This window comes from Myotis brandtii, unplaced genomic scaffold, assembly GCF_000412655.1.
Source record: "Myotis brandtii unplaced genomic scaffold, ASM41265v1 scaffold4, whole genome shotgun sequence".
NCBI classification, from domain to species: Eukaryota; Metazoa; Chordata; class Mammalia; order Chiroptera; family Vespertilionidae; genus Myotis; species Myotis brandtii.
Window position 1 is genome coordinate 1,661,442 of NW_005365371.1, and position 20,857 is coordinate 1,682,298.

At 44.7% G+C, this 20,857-nt stretch overlaps 1 protein-coding gene across 17 annotated transcripts in view; it reads left to right on the forward strand.

Moving 5' to 3' along the window:
• KALRN (kalirin, RhoGEF kinase) overlaps window positions 1–20,857 on the forward strand; it is a 586,523-nt gene that overhangs the window by 299,401 nt on the left and 266,265 nt on the right. For all 17 annotated transcript variants that reach the window (XM_005873113.2, XM_005873115.2, XM_005873109.2 and 14 more), the window contains 2 exons: window positions 2,867–3,041; window positions 15,853–16,048. In XM_005873113.2, coding sequence (XP_005873175.1) covers window positions 2,867–3,041; window positions 15,853–16,048 — 371 coding nt within the window. The remainder of the gene's footprint in view (window positions 1–2,866; window positions 3,042–15,852; window positions 16,049–20,857) is intronic.

The window sequence follows — 20,857 nt, forward strand, 5'->3', positions numbered from 1 at the left end:
GGTTGAACTCTGAACTCCAGTGCCCGAGTCAGCAAAATGTGACCCAAAATGGTTGGCTTTGGCCCACGTGGAGTGTGTGGTGGTGTCCTGCTCTGTTCTTCCTTACCCACTTGGAACCTTTCCACCATTCCTTGATGCCCAGATAACAAAAATCTTCCTGTGTCAACATAAACTAGCATAACTAATAAGAAAAATCTTGTCCAAAACCTCATATTTATTTAGAATCATTCGCACCATTGCCTCCTTTCTGTTGGTGTTAACATCTAGTTTCCTGCTCCTGTCAAGGGCCCTGACTCAGATAAAGTGTCATGAAGCCTGGAGCAGGCCCTCAGCAGCCAGCGCTGTGGCCAGGTGCTGTCTGAATGGGGCTTGATGGTGCTAATGAGGCCTGCCCGCAGGGACTTGTTCCTATCCCAACATCACTGAGTGCGGAGACCTCTGCCAGCTCTGGACAGAAATAATCTCTTCAACAAGTCCCAGCCAAGCCAAGACCTGAGGGGATGACTTCAAGTGAGAGGGCTTTCCCCCATATCAGTTGTCTAATTAAATAAACAATGAGAACTTACCTTTCAACGTCCCTGGCACGTTTTTCTGTTGGAAATTAATTATTTCTACTCTAAATATGCACACGAGATGTTCTGAATCTTGCTGTTGCATACTAACAAGACAGTCTCTGTCCCTTGATCCCTAGATTCATCTTCATGAATACATAACACATGACAGTTTTATCTGCTTACCTAGGAAACTCCACTGTTCTTTTTTTCTGAAGAAAATTACAAATAGCGGGCAGGCACTTCACCTCTCTGGGTCTCAGCTGTGTGATTAAGGGGCTCACTCCAGATCTGTCAGCTCTGAGATTTTGTGATGGTTTTGTGTTTTCTCTCCCAATACTTTTCACAAGCTTGGCTGATTTCAATCTCTGTGGGGCTGGGTTTGTGGAGATGCCACTTGCTCTTAACAGCTGCCAACTTGCACCATAGCTAAGGGTGGAAGGCTACGCGGAGATGGTGGAGGCAATGACGTGGCCGATGCCAGTTCCACAAGTTTAACCAAGGATTTCAGAGAGAATCATAGGCGTGTGACCGAGACCCACTGGTGACCATGTATTCCCCCGCTAGCCTGACTCTAGCCTGGGCTCTTCTCCCTGACAGCAAGACTAGGCAAACAGAAAAAGGAGTAAATGGTGCCTCATGGGCCTTGGCTGGCTGCCTCACACACACCGGCACACATCTTTTGTAGGTCTGGCACTCATCACTGAAGTCCCTAACGTGGCTTCCCATCCTCTCTGTGATTCCCAGTGAGTGTGACACTGATGTTGGTGCTGTGCAGAATGGTCAGAAATTATACTCTTCCTTCTAGAAGGTGTGTGATGTAGAGAGACTGAGAGGGATTGTCAGAAAGAACAGCCACATCCTCCCAATAGCAAAGCTCTCAACAAGTGCATAGTGCATAGTGTGAGTACATCTCTATGTGACTTGTGACTGGGGGTGTCCACGCAATGGTGGGTTTCATGCCCAAATAGGCTAGGGCTAGGAGGTAGAATTGGGAGCCGTCTGAATGATAGTAGGGGAAGCTCTTGACAAACTGGTCTTATGCTCCCTTCAGAAGCAGGTAGTCTGAGCTCAGATACCACTGCTTCTGAGACATACACAGACACAAAGGCCTGGTTTTCAGAAAGCTTGCTGATGAGAGGATTCAGAGCTAATGCTTTCCCCCTTGTCCTCTGACTTCTTAAACTGTATAAGAAAGCAAGACGTTGCAAGATATTGAATGTGCCCATTTATTTCAAGTTTTAGGCTCTAGCTTACCCAAGGCCTTATGGGATATTACCTTCTTAACCTCCAGTTCTCCTGTTAGTGATCTCTTTGGAGGTCTCCACCACCTCACTTCTCTGAGCAAGTCTGTGTGTTTATCTCGTGGTTCCCCTCTACAACCTGTAACTCCCCTTCCCCCCAATACTTCTGTATAGACTCAGAAAGTGTACTCCTCCCATCTTCCTGGCTGGATTCCACGCCCAAATCAGAACCCATCCTCTTTGAAACCTTGTTGCTGTCTCAGCCTCTTGAGCCCTTCCCTCTACTCTCCCCAGTTGAGCCGGTGCCCCAACCAGCACCTGATATTTCACTTGTGTCCTTTCAGGAGTAACAGTAGTCCATACAGCACGTACCTGGTCACAGAGCACGTTCACATACACTGTCTTGTTTAACAGCAAACTGCGAAGTGAGCAGGGCAGGGATTATTAAGTCCACTTTACAGGAGGCAACTGGGGTTCGGGGAGGTCATTTCCCAAAGCTACTAGCCCGTGTGTGTCAGAGTGGGGACTTACTCCAGGCTTGCAGCCTCCAGGTCCCGTGCTGTCTAACTACAGCTTGGAGCCTGTGTGAGGACACCAGCCTGTAACCTGGCATGGCATTATGAAGTGGGTGAATAATACTGGTAGCCATGGTCTTCCTTTAACAACAACCCTGGGAAGTAAAATTAGGAAGAGTTTTTTTTTTATTCTGTGTCTTTAATGTGTCAACTCTTAATGCATTGTGTTTAATGTATCTACTCTTATGCATGTGTATGTGTGTGTGTATAAAACTATACATATTAGAGTACACATATGCATGGAATCATTCCATTTCCCCAATATTTTATGCTCTCCAAGACAAGCTGCTGTGCTGTGAACCCCAAAGAGGATGCATGTATCTTTGGTTCACCTACTAAGCAGATGGTGCCTGGCTCACAGCAGGAGTTTGATAAATGGCTGTCACTTGAGTAACTCAGCTGATTCCCATCCACCTTTTTCAGAAGAGGAAGGCCCCCTGCTCCTCTATCACTTCTAACATGCAAGGCCCCTCCCTCCTCTCCCCTTCTGCCACAGGGACTCAGCCGTGTCCAACAACAAGACCCCCCACAGCAGCTCCATCAGCCACATCGAGTCGGTCCTGCAGCAGCTGGACGACGCGCAGGTGCAGATGGAAGAGCTCTTCCATGAGCGGAAGATCAAGCTGGACATCTTCCTGCAGCTGCGCATCTTTGAGCAGTACACCATCGAGGTAGAGCTGGCGGCGGGGGAGCGGTGGGAGGGAGCCATGGAGAGCTCTGGGAGGCCTGCAAATGGCCTGCTGCCTGGCCAAGGGTGCTGCCCCAGGGTTGAGGAAGGACGTGTAGCTTAAGGAGAATGGAAGGATTTTGCATCAAGGATACGTTTATAGAAATCAGCAAGTTCTCATTCTGCCTTGTTATAGTCCTCCATCCCTCTCACCTCTGCTGCCCAGTAGAGTTCCTCTGTTTTACTGTCTGGGGATAGCTTCATTGAGGAGGTTTTGGTTGCTGTGCTTTGGACGCTTGGTACTTTGGTTCCTGAAAGACCATGGAGTTGGCTGTGTGGGGCTTGAGGTAGAGTCCTGGAATTCTTATCGTCATGAGTAGGTAGGTGTTAAAATTAGATCTTCTCAGTTGATGACTGTAGGTCAGAGATTAGCTGACATCACACAGCATCCAGGAAAACCAGGAGCCACGGGAAGGAAGATCTGTGTGTCCTCAGTTTGCTTTCTGCTTATTAAAAAGGTAAGTCTGTGCTCAGGCCATTTGGTGGTCATCGCACAGCCTCCTCAGTTCATTCTCAAAAGGTCAGAATTGGCTGTTCTGGTATAGTCATGTCCCCTTCATGATACTTGTTAATAATGTCGGCCCAAACAATATCCACCGTTTGTTTGTTTGTTTGTTTGTTTGTTTGTTTGCTGTGAGTCAGTAACTAAAGCCAGGGCAGTAGGGTTTCTGGGGTGTGGAGAGTATCAGACACTCAGGTGCTTTGTCCTTCTCAGGGAGGCGGAGGGTTAGATTAAAAGCATCTTCTTTTTGCTCCCGGCTGGTGAGGCAAAAGGAAAATTCAATTCTCTATCCACCTTTATAAAACTTTGTTTTGCATTTCTACCATCTTTCCCAGTTGGGGCTTCTGGGTGTCTGGGACTGATCTTTCCAACAATAACTGTGGAAATTTCCTTGGAATGGGTTTGGAAGGAAAACGTCTTTTTTTAATGTTGAAAGCTCCAATATCCTATCCCTCAGAGGACCAGAAAACCGTTCTGGCAACAGCTGCCCTTTTTTTCAATCCTGACCTCAAAAATGTTTATATTTAGAATAGAAACTGTGAAAGACAAGCAGTCCTTCCTGTTGCTTCCTCTCTTACCATCTTTCTCTTCTCATAAACCTAATACTCCTGCCTCCCCAGAAGCCACTGCCTTCTTGCTCTAAAGGTTCCTTCTGGGCCGTGTGGGACAAAGGGAAAGATTTAAGTCTTTAAATGTGGATTTAAACTATCCTTTCAACTTACTCTATAAATTTAGTTGAACTTATTTATACTTTGTATTTTTAGTTTAGTCTGAATCTACACTCAAAAGGATTTCAGGTGTCAAGTAGTATTAAACATATATTGAAAGAACAGTTTAAATGCCAGTGGGAAATTAGAGATATTAGCATACAGTGAAGAGTGATTAGGGTGGACTTCATAGAGGCAGGGTGACAAAGGCAATAAAGACGGGATAGAGGGGTGTGAGTTCTGAGTCTTTGGTAATTGGGAGTGAAACTCACAGAAATAAACAGAGGTTGCATTCGCTTGCAGTGATGTAGGCCCCAGGTGCTCCCATGGTCCCTCCTCAGTTTCGTTTCGCCTGTAGAGAATGAACACATCTGAACACATCCAGGGAGGACCACGTTAGCAGGTGTGGTGATTTTGCTGTTGTGTTCTTTATTTACTCTCCTGTCGTTCCAGGTCCACATCAAAAAATGCTTAGGGGGAAGGAAACAATCTGAGAGTTGGGTGTTTACATGTTATTTCATTAGATGGCTATGGTTTTGAGGTCAGGGTTGCTGATTTATTTCCAGAATGCATTGTTTTCTTCGCTTTGCCAGGGACTTCACACCTGACATCAGCTGGAGGCATCACAAGGATGCGTTTGCCTGCAGTTGATTCTGGGAAAATCCATTTTCACTCCTGAAAAAGAACCCAAAATCTGTGCAAAAAAAAAAATTCTTTAAAAAAACAGCTAGCTGTAAATCAAATGGATCTTATTTAAATGTTGCAATAGGGGAGCTTGACATTTAAATTATGGATTTGCATTCTTCAGCCACCGTCTGTACTAAAACCCCCCTCCCACCCTGAATCCCGGACAACTTGGACAGCTGGTTGTGGATGCTGTAGAGAAAAAGTGGAGCCATAGTATGAGGGCCGAATAAAACGAGAGCGATAAAAATGGTGATGAGGCTCTGCACCCTCTGGATTAGGCAGTGAAGGGGTCTTGTTCCCCGTTTGGCATGTGGCCCAAACCTTGGGGGAAATGCTGCATTTCATCCTAGATAAAAACGGAAATCCTGCCAAACCTATAGAAAAGCTCTGCTTCGAATCAGATTGTCAGAAGTGATTTTTAAGGGTGATGAGATTATTTCAAATTCCAGCTAGAGTTTCACTGTGGGGATGAAGAGCAAATGTCCAGAGAAGTTTCAGAATATGAAACCGAGGGTGGTTTCTGTAATGAGACGTGTCGGCGCTGACATAAGGCAGGCAGGGCTGTCACTGCAGGGCCAAAGCTGTGCTTCCCCCATAAAGGAGGGAATCTATGGACATACTCTGAATTCCTGGGGATTACCCAAGAAAACCAGAGCAGGTCTGCTCCCCCGACATCTGGAGATCTAAGCCAGGCTCATTAACCATGTCACTGATGGCTGAAATGGGCTAACTAATTTAAGAATGAAGGGAGTATAGGAATTGCTGCACCGGTCTCCTCCTGTCACTAAGAAAGGTGTAGATGGCTCCCACAATGTAACCTGGGACAAGGCCGTAGCGTACCGCCAATAAGCGTGAAACTCTTCCCAAATGGATTCAGCAAATGTTCAAAAACCAGGACTGCAGCTGCATTCCTGCCATACCTTTTTAGGCGCCTATAGATGGTCTATAAAGCCTTCTCCTGTAGGGTCAGCCTCCCTCTATGAAAAACATTTTATATGAAATGGTTATGACAAAAGAGATGCTTCACCAAATACAAGTAATGCTTATTTTGTGGTGGTAGAAATATGGATAGTATTTTCTTGTTTTTGATGCTTCCGTGCATTGCCAAGTGTTCTACAATTAATCAGGATGATCAGAGAGAAATAAAAAATATTTTTAGAAGCAAGAACAGTCCAGTGGTCTCCAAACTCTTTGGTTTACGCAGCCTCTCAATAAAGTAATTTTGAACTTGTGCCCCCCTATATATGCATATATAATAGTGTATAAATTACACATGTCTTACACCACTGACTACTAATCTCAAAACTCAATGTGCCCTTAAGGCAAAGTTCTGCTTCTTCATTATATGTTGGGGTTCCATACTTCAAATCCTCTTCTGGATCATTTCCAGTTATGTGTTTGGCCTGGTTTCTTGACAGATCTGATTAGATTGTCAGTGTTTCTTTACCCCATCATGTGGCCGACAAAGAGTTCAAAGTTCTCTTGTGCTTTCATGATTAGTGTTATCTGCAAGCTGCTGTCTTTGAGGAACTTGTTGAGCCATGTGTCTTTTTGTGAAGGTTAGTTTAGTTAAAACTAGATAGTAGATAAATCCATTTAACTGGACACATGAAAAGAACAATAATTTGAAACGTGATGAAAGCAACTGAACAAATGAGCCACAGTCAGCCTCTCTGCAGTGGGGCTCTCCCCCGCCTCCTGTCCCTGAGGAGCCCTCCCCTGTCCCATCATCTGCCAGGTGGTTGGACAGACTCCCTCTATCAGTGGAAGTTCAGGGAATGGCCGATCATTTTTATTGGTTTGATCTAATAATATACATGCCTATAACATAACATATATGTGCATATGTATAGGCAGAGAACTTTTCTCGCTGTTATCAATGGATAATCTTGAGCATCCCCTGGGTGGGCTCACCTATGTTGGAGAGGTCTAGAAATGACACCAAGAAAGATACTCTACATGAGGGACTTTATGAAAATGGGTCACAGTTATGGTCTTTCTTTTAAATCTCTGACTCTGTAATTACAAAGCTTGCTCAGTGCACCTAAAAATTAATCTGTACAATTAACCTGAGTGAGGAATCGATTAGCCAACTCTAAATCCATAGGATCCACGTTAGGACAAGTTGGGACCAGGCTGAGGCTAGAGAAAATGGCCTTCAAGAATGAAAATTCTGGCCCTATCCGGTTCGGCTCAATGGATAGAGTGTCCGCCTGCTGACTGAAGGGTCCCAGGTTCGATTCCAATCAAGGGCACTTGCCCAGGTTGCGGGCTTGATCCCCAGTAGGGGGCGTGCAGGAGGCAGCCAATCAATGATTCTCATCATTAATGTTTCAATCTCTCTCTCCCTCTCCCTTCCTCTCTCTGAAATCAATAAAAATATATTTTAAAAAAAGAAAAGAAAAGAGGAGAAAAGAAAAGAAAAAAGAAAAAATTCTGCCTGGAGGAGAGCAACCTGATTGTAATTTACTGGTGGTCTCAACTCTTCAATTGGTTGTATGCAGAGGCCCTTAGCATTTTATTTTTGAAAGAGATCATTCAGTCAACCTTTTATCTGATAGAAATTCAACTCAATAAACATTTAGTGAGTTCCTACTCTGTACCCAAAACGATGTTGGGCATTGAGGATACAGCCCCTGGCATCAGGGGACCAGTTGGGGAGAAACACAGGAACCCAACCATTGTACTGTATGATGATTCTATGAAAGGGAGAGGCTCATGGTTTGATGGAACACGGAGGCAGGAATGCCTAGTCTGTCAGGCTGCCCACTGAAGGTTTCCCGAAGAGAGCTCACCTAGAGGACAGGTACAAAGTTGGTGGCCAGGATTTGGCATCCCTGGAGGATGCACCCCAACCTCTACCAGAATGTTTCCAGAGCTCAGAGCAGGGGGTGGGGGGCGAGGAGAGACAAGAGGGAGCTCAGGATTTCTTCACCATTCTACACTTTGGTCCTGGATCTGCTCCCTCTTTTATTTGGCAGCCTGAACATGTTTAAAAATGGTCGTCATAGGCCTCTTTTCCTTTATCTGAAAAATGCTGGGATTGTGTAAGTTATTTCTGCAGTCCCCTCCGACTTTAAAAATTTGATGACTGTTTCATCGTCAGCCCTGCTCTGTGGTACATATTTCCAATTCATTTACCTCTTTCTGATGTGACACGGTTTCCAGACACCTGACTCCCCTGTTCACCTGCTGCCGAAGGGACTCTAGTTAGCTGCGCTTGGCTTACTAGACACACCTGGATGTGGCGTGTTCAGGACACTGGCACCTCCCAGTGTAGCCCAGGAGACAGTAGCCTTTTCAGTGCCTTCATCACCAGTCTTGTCTAGGCCTGTGCTCTCTTAAAAGCCACTGGTTGTTTTTTCAAGGTAATTGCTTTGAATATGCTGACTTTCTTATTAATGTAGATGAAAGCTTTTTATATATTTTCCTTCTCAAATTTTACTTTTTTTTTTTTTTTTGCTGACCCAGTTCTTCAGCCTATCAAAATAAATTTAATTTATTGTTGCTATAGCACTGGCCATTCGAAATATTGACCAGGTTAGATGGGGCTTCACTTTCTCCTGTACTAGGTGTTTAGCTTACAGTGGAGAAAAGAATTCTGACACTGAGGCATTGATAAGCACTAGAACGAGTGAACAAAAGATGTTGTAGGAGCTCTTCAACAAAGGGAGGTCTTTAGAAAACAGAATAGATTCCTACAAGTCTCACACTGATTAAGAAGCAAAGATAAGGACAAAATAACCACTCAAGATCAGTCATGATTATATCAGAGATTTCAGCTTTAATCATGATGATAATGAAGAAAAGAACATGAAATTGGTCATAAAACTTGTTCAGTTATCCAAACGATACAATTGGAATAGAAATTAGGTAGCTGAACATTGGAACTCATCAACTACAGCATGTTGCAATATGTTCTTACATTATGTTGCCAAAAACGAAAAACAACTGAGTGTATTTCTTTCCTGCCAAGTCCTTTTGCTTTTCCAGAAAATTCTTGTTATATCCCCAAAGGTCTTCATATAGCTACATAAAAAATATTTTAACTCTTTAGATGGATCACATATTTCTAAATTAGGGAAATAGTATGATATACCTTTAAAATAATCTACATTAGAATTCACTGATTTCATCACTGTGTAAATCAATTAACAGAAAAGAACTTTACATTATATTCTTAGACAAGGAAAATAGATGACTATGGCAATTCAGTTTATTTTAATTTTATAGTGGTAACCTATATCAATATACAAACCCATTATAGATAAAGTAGTTCTTCCCATGCAACTGACTGTCTCTCTCACTGCAATATGTATTTCCCTACCATCCACGTGTAGGTCAGTGCAGAATATTTAGCTTTCACTTTTCTCATCCTAGTAAAAATAATGACATCATAAAACAGAAATATGCTCATTTTGCCATTGACAGTCCATGAATTTCAGAGCAATCTCACCACAATTAAATGCCTTGGACCCTTTCTCCCACTCTTAGTTGGAATGGGTTTGGACCTTAATATATGTAACATATGGGGTAGATATACACATATACATATATTACATATATATAAACACACACACACCATTTGCTTAGAGACATGATGGCACAGTCATCAAGTATGTAGTGTTTTGAGTTAGCCTGCCTGGGCTTAAACCTGTTTCACCAACTTTACTATTTGTGTGACCTTAGACAAGTTACTTGGTTTCCTCATCTTTAGAAATGGGGATGGGAATAATAATTCTTGGCCCATCGGGTTATTAAGGATTTAATGAGTTAATACATAGAACATTTTTAGCAAAGCTCCTGGCACTTAATCAACACTTAATGCATTGTAATTGCTATTGTTATTATTATGCACAGTATATTTTCATATCTGTATTTGCTTCCATATTTTAAGCAGTCAAATATGCCATCATATTACTCCCCATTGTTTCTCTCTGACTTGGTTCCCAGGTCACATTGGGGAACCCCTGCGTGCTCATGCAGCTGCTGTGAGAAGCAAAGGCATCGCTCCTGCCTACCTGGGGCAGGCTACACTTCTGCCTGCTGATTCTCCCCTCCCACCACTCACACCCTAATATCATAGTGCAGATGTGTCTCCTCCTCATGAAAAATGCTCCTAAGGGGTCATAAACTTCTAGATAGGTTAGCATTACCTCTGTGCTAAGTGATTTGGCAGAGTCAGCTTGAGAAAAAAACACACACACAAAACATAACCAAACTCTTAAACAAAAATATTCTATTGGGGGAAGGCTGTAGGCTGTGTGTTTTCTTGCAAGGGTAAATTATTCCTGGCATTTATAAATGGTCACAAACACAATGTATTGATCTATTCAAGGAACACATGATTAATAAAGAAAATGGAATTATAATGAAGGTTGTTTTTCTTTTAAGAAGAAAACAGGAGAATGATTAAATGGGCACTTCTCTGAAATGAAAAGAAAGCTACCCTCAGAATCAGTTCTTGGACCAGCCTTATTGATATAACACCATGGTCAAGAGCACTGGACTTTGTATGTAGTTGGATGCTCAGCTCTGTGACCATGGGGAAAATGAACTGACTTCTCTGTGTCTTAGTTTCCTGCCAGAATTGCTGTGAGGATTTAATAAAAGAAAGTTAGTCAAATTCTTAACACACTGTCTACACTGGAATACAGGCACAAGGTAAAATTTATTTTTCCATTGTGATCATTATCATGAGCTGAAGAAAAGGACTACACAGTGAGATTTCCAACTTTGCAGGTGATAACAAAGAGCTGAGTTGATGGGAATAGACTACAGGAAGTGGGAAGAGAAGGGGCAGGTGAGTTTTGGTACAGGCAGGTGTAGAATAAAACATTGGGAGGGGAGAAGCTGACGTGTTCTCTTCATAGAAATACTGGGAAAGACCCAGAAAATGGGAGGAACCAATGGAGAGGGCTGACACCAGAGCCCAAGGCAGCTGCTAAGCCAAGTCCCCGGGGTTAATCTTTGGCAGCAGAATGCTGGATTCAGTGAATCTCGTCTGGCAGGAAAGCCTTGGGCTTCGTTTTGGTGTGAGCCTTCCCATTTCCCACTGCCTCTTACCCTTTATACATTTCTGTTTAGCTCCTTCTCTGATTTCCCTTATGGCTGTGGTCCTGAGACCAGAGCCCAAGGCAGCTGCTAAGCCAAGTCCCCGGGGTTAATCTTTGGCAGCAGAATGCTGGATTCAGTGAATCTCGTCTGGCAGGAAAGCCTTGGGCTTCGTTTTGGTGTGAGCCTTCCCATTTCCCACTGCCTCTTACCCTTTATACATTTCTGTTTAGCTCCTTCTCTGATTTCCCTTATGGCTGTGGCTCTAGAGTAGACAGTTGTTAGAATAGAAATGTTGCCAATGTGTCTCTCAAAGAGGTCATTGTACCCTAACACTCCAATTAATTCAGGAGAGCCAGGGAGAGAGAGGCCACTGGAGCCAAGAGTGAGTGGGCCAGGAGCTGAGAAGGAGTTAATTGAGTGGAAGGAGAAAGCAAAATAGGTCGATTAAAAGCTGAATTCCCTGTGGGCACCTTGTGTTCTTTCATTTATTTGGTTCAGGCCCTAGTTTCTGCCCTGAACAAATTCTTCCAGGCTTCTTTTCCAGATGGAGTTAAGGCACTGAATTCATTCCCAGAGCCAGTTTTTCTTTTCAGAGTCTTATCTCTGTATTGGCAAACTAGCCCCTGCCCCATGTGATGAGATAAGCCAGGGATAAACATCTGGCCTGGGGGTCATTTCATGCCAGAGAGGTTGCTTTGAAGGCAGTGAGAACTTGAACAGACTGAGCGGAGGGGCATTTCAAGGCCACTGGACCAGGGAGGGAGACTGGAGAGGGCAGAGCTAACTCTCAGGGTCAGTGAGGAAAGCAGCTCACTGATCAGTTCATGGAACAGTGCAGGAGATGAGGCTAGAAAGCTAGGTTTGTTCATTAGCAGTTGGTAAGCGTTAGGTTTGAAAACAAATTTTTTCCTTAAAAAGAATAAATGATTGCCTGTTATGCCAGCCTTGTACCCCCCAAAAAGAAAGTAGAGAGGAGGAACCCAATGAAAGAACATTCCTTGAGCAAATAGAAAATACAGGATATCCCCCAAAAATGTATACACACTTTGAATAATTATTAATTCCAATGGGTTAAATCTGAAAAGAAAGAAACATCAATTGAGCTCTTCACTCAAATGTGTGTATACATTTTTGGGGACGCCCTGTGGAAAAGAGACTAATTTAAATTCCAGCAAACATTAGAAATACACAAATCAATCAGGAAAAAGCATTACACAATTCAGATCATTACCAGGCTCTGGGCATCAGTGTGTGGGTGGAATGGGAAGAGAGAGTCAGACACAGAGTAAAAAGCATTTAAGTACAGGAAGGGCGGCTTAGGAGTCAGGCGTTCTGCTGAGTAGTTCCTCGGAATTCATATTCTTCAGGCCTCGTAACAGATTTGAGCCCTCTGTTGATTGGTTTTAGGTGGTGAGGGTGGAAGAAGATAGGGAAGGGGAGAAAAAGAATACAGAAACAATGGATATCGAATGTGGACATATTTCACATTTGGTGTAGATGCAGATTCTCGATACCAGACCTCTGAGCCTCTCTGTCCCAGCAAGCACCTCTGTTTTACTCTGCTCCTCCCCGGGACTTCGACCTTTCCCTCCACAGATCCTGGCCCCAGGATCCCTCTGGGATCTCCCTACAGCAAACAGACCTGTCATAGACTCAGTTTTATGGAAACAAAACAGAAGCCAAAATAGAAAGGAAGGCAGGCTCTTCCTTTCATGCTTGTTGTATTAGTTTTATTCTAATTTCTCTTAGTTTGTAGGCAAAGAAATGGACTAAAAATTTTGTTTGGGCTATTTTCAATGTATTATCTTAAAAAAAGGCTTATATCCAGCATCTATTAAAATCTCACAAGTCTATAATCAAAACATAATTATCCTAGTTTTTGAAAAATGGGCAAAAGACTTTAAAAAACACATTTAAAAAGTAGATACAAATGGCCAATAGCATATGAAAATGTGCTCACCATCATTAGTCATCCTAAAACCATGAGATATCACTTCACATACTCCTACATTTAAATAGATTCATAATATCAAGTGATGGTGAGGATGTAGAGCAATTGGAACTTTCATACATGCCTATTGGGAATGTTCAACAAAAACCTACCCTATGACTCTACAATTGCACTCCTAGGTAGCTCTCAAGAGAAAGGAATATCTATGTCCACAGAGGGATTTGTGTAAGAACTTTCACATCAGCCTGATTCATTATAGCTAAACCTAGGAAGCAACCCAAAAATCCATCAGCCAGAGACTTGATAAACAAATTGTGGCACATCTATACAATGGACAGCAGTAGCGAGGAATGAACTACTGATACACACAACCTGGATGAATCTAAAATACAACGTGTTTAACACAGGAAGCCAGACATAAAAGAGTATATATTGTGATTTCATTTGAAATCCAAGAATAGGCTAAGCTACGTCTGTGATATAAATCAGAAAGCGGTACCAGAGTGGGAGAGAGTGGGGCAGGAACTGACAGGAAGGAGGCACAAGTGGACTCCCTAGGGTGATGGAAAGGTTCATATTTTGCTTTTGGTGATGGCTAAATGGATGTATAACATTGTCAAAACTCTTAGAACTAATGCTTAAAATACAGGGTGGGGCAAAAGTAGGCTTACACTTGTGAGTACACAAAACAGATTTATTCTTGTACTATTATTAATTATTGTATTATTTTCCATGTGAACAACTGTAGACCTACTTTTGCCCCACCCTATATGTGTATTTTATTGTATACTAGAGGCCTGGTGCATGAAAATTCGTGCACTCAGGGGTCCCTCAGCTCGACCTGTGCCCTCTTGCAGACTGGGACCCCTAGGGGGATGACCACCTGCTCGCTTCCTGGGGGATTGGGCCTAAGCTGGCAGTCAGACATCCCTCTGGCAGCCCAGGAGCCCTCGGGGGATGTCCACTTGCCAGCAGGGAGCAGGTCTGAGCTGCAGTTGGACATCCTTAGCAATGCTGAGGAGGCGGGAGAGGCTCCCACCACCACCACTGTACTGGCAGCTGTCATCCTGGCTTGTGGCTGAGCATAGCTCCCACCGGTCATTCTGGTTGATTTGCATATTCGGCTTTTATTATATAGAATAAGTTAGATTTTATCTTTTTAAGTACAAGAAGAAAAACATTTATAAGCCTAGTAGTCTATGTAAGTCTATTCATTTATAAATCATCTCATAAGTTATGTCATTTATCTGTCTTCTCAGTTTAATTCCTTTCTCTAGTTAGAGAATGCAGTAGTTTTCAAAGTTGGATACAACAAAAACCTGTTTTGCCTGGCAATCTGATCCTCAAGCTTCCCACAATAAGTAGAGACTAGGTTTGCCTGCTGAGCCCAATGGATCCCTTCATTGACCTGAAAAGATGTGGGGGCATGAGGTAGTATTTTTACCTTTCCCCCACCTCTACGTCAAACACAGTGGTACACTTCCAATGAAGAAAGGTCTCACGGTTAGACAAAGAATGGAAACCAGTGTCCCAGAGAGCAGCCCCTAGTTCCTCATTGCTTGCCTTTCCCCGCCCAGTCACTTGGCCCCAACACAGAGAGAAGAGTGCCACCTCCTGCTGCCTACAGCTGGGCTTCTCCTTCCCTTTGTCCCTGATGTTGCTGGAGCAGCAGCTCTTGCTGATGGGAGGTTATGCTGAGTGCCAACTGCCGCGAGGCCAGCATCATGAAAACCACTAAGCTGGGCTCTGGGATGTGTGCTTGGGCTGCCTGAGCCAGACTGTGCTGTTGAATCCAGGATGAGGCTTTCACTTTCTCTTCTGGAAACAGGGTGACAGTCCCTGTGCCATTGCCTTCCTGGGGCTGCTGTGGGGGCAGCACAAGAAAACAGACCTGAAAACCATGTTAGAAAAGTTTCTATCTGCTTCACATGCCAGGTGGAATTATCACCCAGTTCGGTACACCTGAGTTCCTGCCCTGGGAATGATGGCAGCATTTGCAAAGGAAGTGTAGGATTTGGACTCTGTGCAATCACCTGAGAGTAGATGAGGGGAAGCCACATGAGCAGAGGTGTAAAGCAATAACAGATGAGCAAACTCATAATAAGACAAAGTTTCCATTCGTTACATGCTTCCGTCTTTATTAGAATTGTTAGTGCCTTTCAATAGAGTATAATCTGCTTGGATTCTGTAGCTGCACTACACGTTTCCCCTTGTACAGTCACCATCAGCCTTTGTAATAGAGGGAGAGAACCTGCACAAAAGACCACGGGAACCAGAGGAAGACCCCGGCTTGGATGGACACCAGCTCTCATTGATTGTGTAACCTCAGGCCACTTACTGGGCTTCTCCAGCCCTCCGTTTCTGTTTCTTGAAAAGAGCTACACTTAATCCTTAAGTTCTGAGGACTCTCCAATGATGAGGTGTTTTAGAGTAGTTGTGTGGTGTGGTGGGAAAAGTCTTTGCAGTCAGTAGAAGACCTGAGCTCCAGCCTCGGGTCTGCCCCTTGCGAGCAGGGTGAACTCCGCACGGCATTCCACCTGTCTGAGTGAGCAGCTTCCTCCCTCCAGGGCATTGCTCTCGAACTGGATGGAGTACTAAACACTTTATAAACCATAATTCATCATATAAACGTCTCCTGCCATTCCACTGCTGTTGCTGTAGACATCGCAACGCACTTTCAAAGGCATGCATGCATGCGTGTGTGGCCATGTTGCTTAAATGGAGTTGGAGAGTCAAAGAGATGCAAAGCCGAGACTGATCTGAGAGTCAGGTTAGTTAATAAGACTTGGGATCCATGAGCTTAGCAGCCTTGTGGACCAGCGATCCTGGACTGATGGTTGTTCCCTCACAGGTGACAGCAGAGCTAGACGCCTGGAACGAGGACTTGCTCCGGCAGATGAACGACTTCAACACGGAGGACCTGACGCTGGCAGAGCAGCGGCTGCAGCGCCACACGGAGCGGAAGCTGGCCATGAACAACATGACCTTCGAGGTCATCCAGCAGGGCCAGGATCTGCACCAGTACATCATGGAGGTCCAGGCCTCAGGTAGGCAACCTGTCCCAGCCTTGTTCTCCTGGCGGGGAGGTGATGAAAACAAGAACACCAGCTTGACTCCAAAGTGCACTTCCACACTGTTCATTCATTTCAGTCCTACAGGTATAAGGAACAGATGTTTGCCCCCATTTTAAAGAAGAAGAAAACTGAGCATGAGAGCTGAAATAACCTGTGCGGGGCTGGCCAGTCAGGCGGTAGTAAAGATGGGACTAGGACCAGGCTCTCCTGGTGCTGTGGAGAGAATGGGGGGAAACCAGTGGTAGAAATTAGCGCAGATTCCAAAAAAAAAATGGTGGCCTGGAAAAACAAACCAGGTGGGCTCCAAAAGCAGTCAGCCATCCCTGTGAATCTATTCAAATGTGTAGACATCTGCTATTCCACCCCCTATAACCCCCTACACACACTCTCTCCACCCCCAGGGCTGGCTCCTTGTCTCCAGTCCAGGCCTCTCAGAGTCCTGTGTTTTATCGCTGGTCTGTGCATGAGTGTAAGAAGTGCTGATAAAAATTTATGGCAAGGTTGTATAATTTTATAACTCCTCAAAAAAAAACATGGTCGAGTTACCCAGATTTGACTTCTTTTCCTGCTCAGGATTTATTCACTACCCTAAAAATGCACGCAACCTTACTGTTATACCTCCAGACCGGCCTTTGTTGTTAGGACTGGAGGGAACCATCACAGTCGCTAGTCCAACAAGCCTAGAAAAAGAAACCAGTCATGTGAGCACATACCATTGGAGTGCTAGAAACCAGGCCTATACACCCAAACCCACACCCATTGCCCTCCTCCCCCTCACCCCTTCACCCTTGTTGGCTCAGGTTTCTTACCCTCTTAGAGGGGGCAGACACAGGCTCAGGCCACCGACTCTTTAAAGCACTGTTGGTCTATATCCCTGTTGATCATGAAGAATATTTACAAGCATGGGATTGTTAGGCGGATCTTAACAATCAAACTTGACTTTAGGGTACTGTGTTTCTTTTAATGACTTGAAGGAGTACATACCAGCATTCAAAGGAACTTCACTTCTAACCAGAGGAGAGACACCTAGTAAATTCTACTCGCTTGGGTCAGCATGACATTTCTTTAAATTTTCGTTTGTGTTGTGAACAGGTCTGTTTAGAGGTGTGCAGACTGTGCCTCCTCATACAGCCCCAGGAAGGGTCATTCACATTGTAGTCTATTGCTGACTGTTTTATGACAATGCCCAGGCCCCACACCCGAGCTACTCTGATTTAACAACCTCTGAATGGGCGTTGGGCATCAATCAGCAAAAGCTTCTCAGATGATTCCACTGTGCAGCCAGGGCTGAGACCACTGCTTTTCAAGCAGTGGTTAAATCACAACAGCTGATATCTATGAAATGAATGCCCCAGGAGACTCCCAAATGTGGCTCCCAGAGCAGCAGCACCTGAGGACTTGTTAGCAATGCAAGTTTAGCCATGGCTGGTGGGCTCGGTTGAGCATCATCCCATGCACTGAAAGGTTGCTGGTTCGATTCCCGGTCAGGGCACATGCTCAGATTTCGGGCTCCACCCTCACTAGGGGGCATGTAGAAGGCAGCCAATTGATGTTGCACTCTCACTTCGATGTTTTTCTCTCTTCCTCTACCTTCCTCTCTCTCTAAACATCAATAAAAATATTTTTTTTTAAATGCAAGTTTAAAGGCCCATCCCTTGGACCTATCACATCAGAATCTCTTGGGATTGTGCCCACCAACCTGTGTTTCAAAGCTTTCCAGATAATTCTGATGTACCACTGCCAATCTAGGTCCTTGCTACTCAAAGCGAGGGTTATGGACCAGCACTGTTGGCATTGTTGATTAGAAATGCTGAACTCCAGGCCTTGTCCCACACTTAGGAATCTGGATCTGCATGTTAACAAAAGGCACTGTTGGCATTGTTGAGCGCTGATTAGAAATGCTGAACTCCAGGCCTTATCCCACACTTAGGAATCTGGATCTGCATGTTAACAAAATCTCCAGGTAAATCGTGTGCACATGATAGTTTGTACCTTTTTAAAGGCCTTACCAGGGAATGGGGGAAACTGTGATCCTTCCTCTGGACTCAAGGTTTCACCCTATGGCTTGCCCTCATGATGTTCACAATAGCTGGCTGTCCAGCTGAACCTAGGAAGTGTGAGATAATGCAGACACAGTGCCTAGGAGAGAGGCCGGGGAGAGATGCCCTACAGGGATGTTCACTCTTCATCCCTCAGTATCGATTGTCCGGCAGGAGGGAGCTTGTCTGCCTGGAAACCTGTGGCACTTAGGACCAGGGTTCTGGCATGATCTGGGGGAAGCCCACTTCTGTGCCAAGAGCCAGGTATCCACGGTAACAGGAAAATCTGCTGGGAGCTAGCAGTCCCTGAAGACTGCTTAAGATGAGCGGGCGGCGGGTAGTTGTACTTGGCGGCCACCTTAACCATGAGGGCTGCGTGGGTGAAAACACCCAGGCAGATGGGCTGCCCACCCCCACAGTATCCTGTTCTAGAAACGAGCTTTGTCAAAAGAGGCTGCATTGGCCTGTTCAGGCCTCTCTGCTGGGACTCGCTGTTCCCCGCTCCTGCCTCATCTAGCTGCACAGTCTGGCATACCCCAGGAGGCTTCCCGGGGAATGAATCCAGGGGTTTCAGGGACACTCACTCTGCAGCAGAAAGCCTGGTCCTGTGGAGGAGGCAGCTATCTCCTCTCTGACTGGGGGGCAGGAGGGCAGAGTCATGTCAGAGCTTGGAGTGGGGAAGGGGAGGTTGGAGTGGACCCAGCTGGACCCAGGTGGCCGAAGGATGCAGGACTTGAGAGACGCTGGACTGAGGCTATAAGGGGCTTGGGCATTATGATGTACATCTAATGAGCTATGTTATGTTAGAAAAAGGATAATAAGCAAAATTAATAATTTGGTTGATATTTAGCCCTTCATGCTAAATTAAGGGCTTATGCTTTGATTTTGTAGGAGTAAATGGAAGTAGAGAATTTCCATACACTTATTTTCAGGTGTGAAGTTTATAACATTGAGCCAGGTTCTACTAAATCCCTCTGGGTGCCAACAACTCTAACCAGAACAAAAGCCTTTGCTTAAATCGACATCAGCCTTAGGAATAGAAGGCAAAGTCGGAACACTCTCCTCACTTGCTCACTGTGCTTTCCTCACATTAGCGGTGTCTATTTGAGCCTCAAGTTGGGAGGTGTTTGCTGGTAAGAGTCAAGGTGGAGGAATATGCTGGCTGAATTCAGGGTCCAGTTCCTCCATCAAAAGTTGGAAGTGCCTTTTTCTTTCTCTGTAGACCTTACTTTCTTCTTCTGTCTAGTGTGGCAGGTGGACCTTGATTCCTAAAATTCTCACTTTCCATGCTGCAGCCCCATCATCACCATTGGTTATGCCACAGGTCTTCTGTCTAAAGCAGGTTCTCAACCTTCTGGCCCTTTAAATACAGTTCCTCATGTTGTGACCCAACCATAAAATTATTTTTGTTGCTACTTCATAACTGTAATGTTGCTACTGTTATGAATCGTAATGTAAATATCTGATATGCAGGATGGTCTTAGGCGACCCCTGTGAAAGGGTCGTTCGACCGCCAAAGGGGTCGAGACCCACAGGTTGAGAACCGCTGGTCTAAAGTAACCTGGCCATGCGACTGTTATACTTGACCTTACAAATAACACAAGAACCATATGCCCTGTGGATATGTTCCTTTTGTGGTTGAATCACAGCTTCAAGTTCTCTCCTTATGCAAGGCTTTGAAGTGAAAACATCTCTGGAGTCTGTGGCAATGATGCTTAAAATTTATTCCAACCACAGTATTTGAAAATAAATAAATTTTAAAATTAATTAAGTTGGGGGTGGGGGGGCGAGGGAATCGCTCTTCTCTTTGAGCGTAGAGGTTAAGGTGCAGCGAGGAGAGGGTACAGCGAGGAGAGGGTGCAGCGAGGAGAGGGTGCAGCGAGGAGAGGGTGCAGCGAGGAGAGGCTTGGCATCCAACCCCCACCCCCTACTCCCTGGCTGTCCTTGAGCATGTGACTCACTCTCTGAGCCTCACCGTTCTCTGGAAAATATCGATCATGAGAATTACAACCCGAGAGAGTCACTGTGAGGATGCAATGGGATAATTCCTGAGCATGGGAAGGGGTCCGTAGAGCTTGATGATGATCATACATTACTCTGGTATTCCAGCACACAGTGTGTTTGGTTGGGGTTACTTGTGTTCCTGTAGCTTCTGCAGCAGCTACAGTGAGGGCAGGACTCTTCCTTCCTTCTCTGTACATTCCCAGCTCTGGCAGAAGGTTGTGCCCTGCCCATAGCAAGTTCTCAGTAATAATATTGGCTGAATCATTAAGATGGAACACCATTGTGGGTGAAACAGATGTAGGTAAAAATAATAGGCCACAAATAATTTTACTTATGTTGTAAAAGGAAGGAAAGGCCTGTGTTTTTCCAAAATGGAAGCTACTCTGGGGTTGATGGGAATGTGGACCTGGGGGAGCAGGTCTGAGAGGAGGGCAGAAGAGAACCTGATGTAAAACAAGCGTTCTCGAGACTTGGCTGCGTATTTAGAATCCCATGGGGAACTTCTTTAAAATACCAAGGTCTGGGCCCCACCCCTCAGGGATTCTTACTTAATTAGTCTGGAATGGGTCCAGATTTTTAAAAACTTCCCAGGTGATTTCAATGTAGAGCCAAGGTCAATAATACTGATCTAAAAACCTGATTAAAGGACTGTAATTTCTGAACTGAGTGTAATACTGAGGCAGTGATGTGGAAAGAGAAGTGGAAAGGTGGGGGAGAAAAAAGAAAAAAAGGTGTTCTC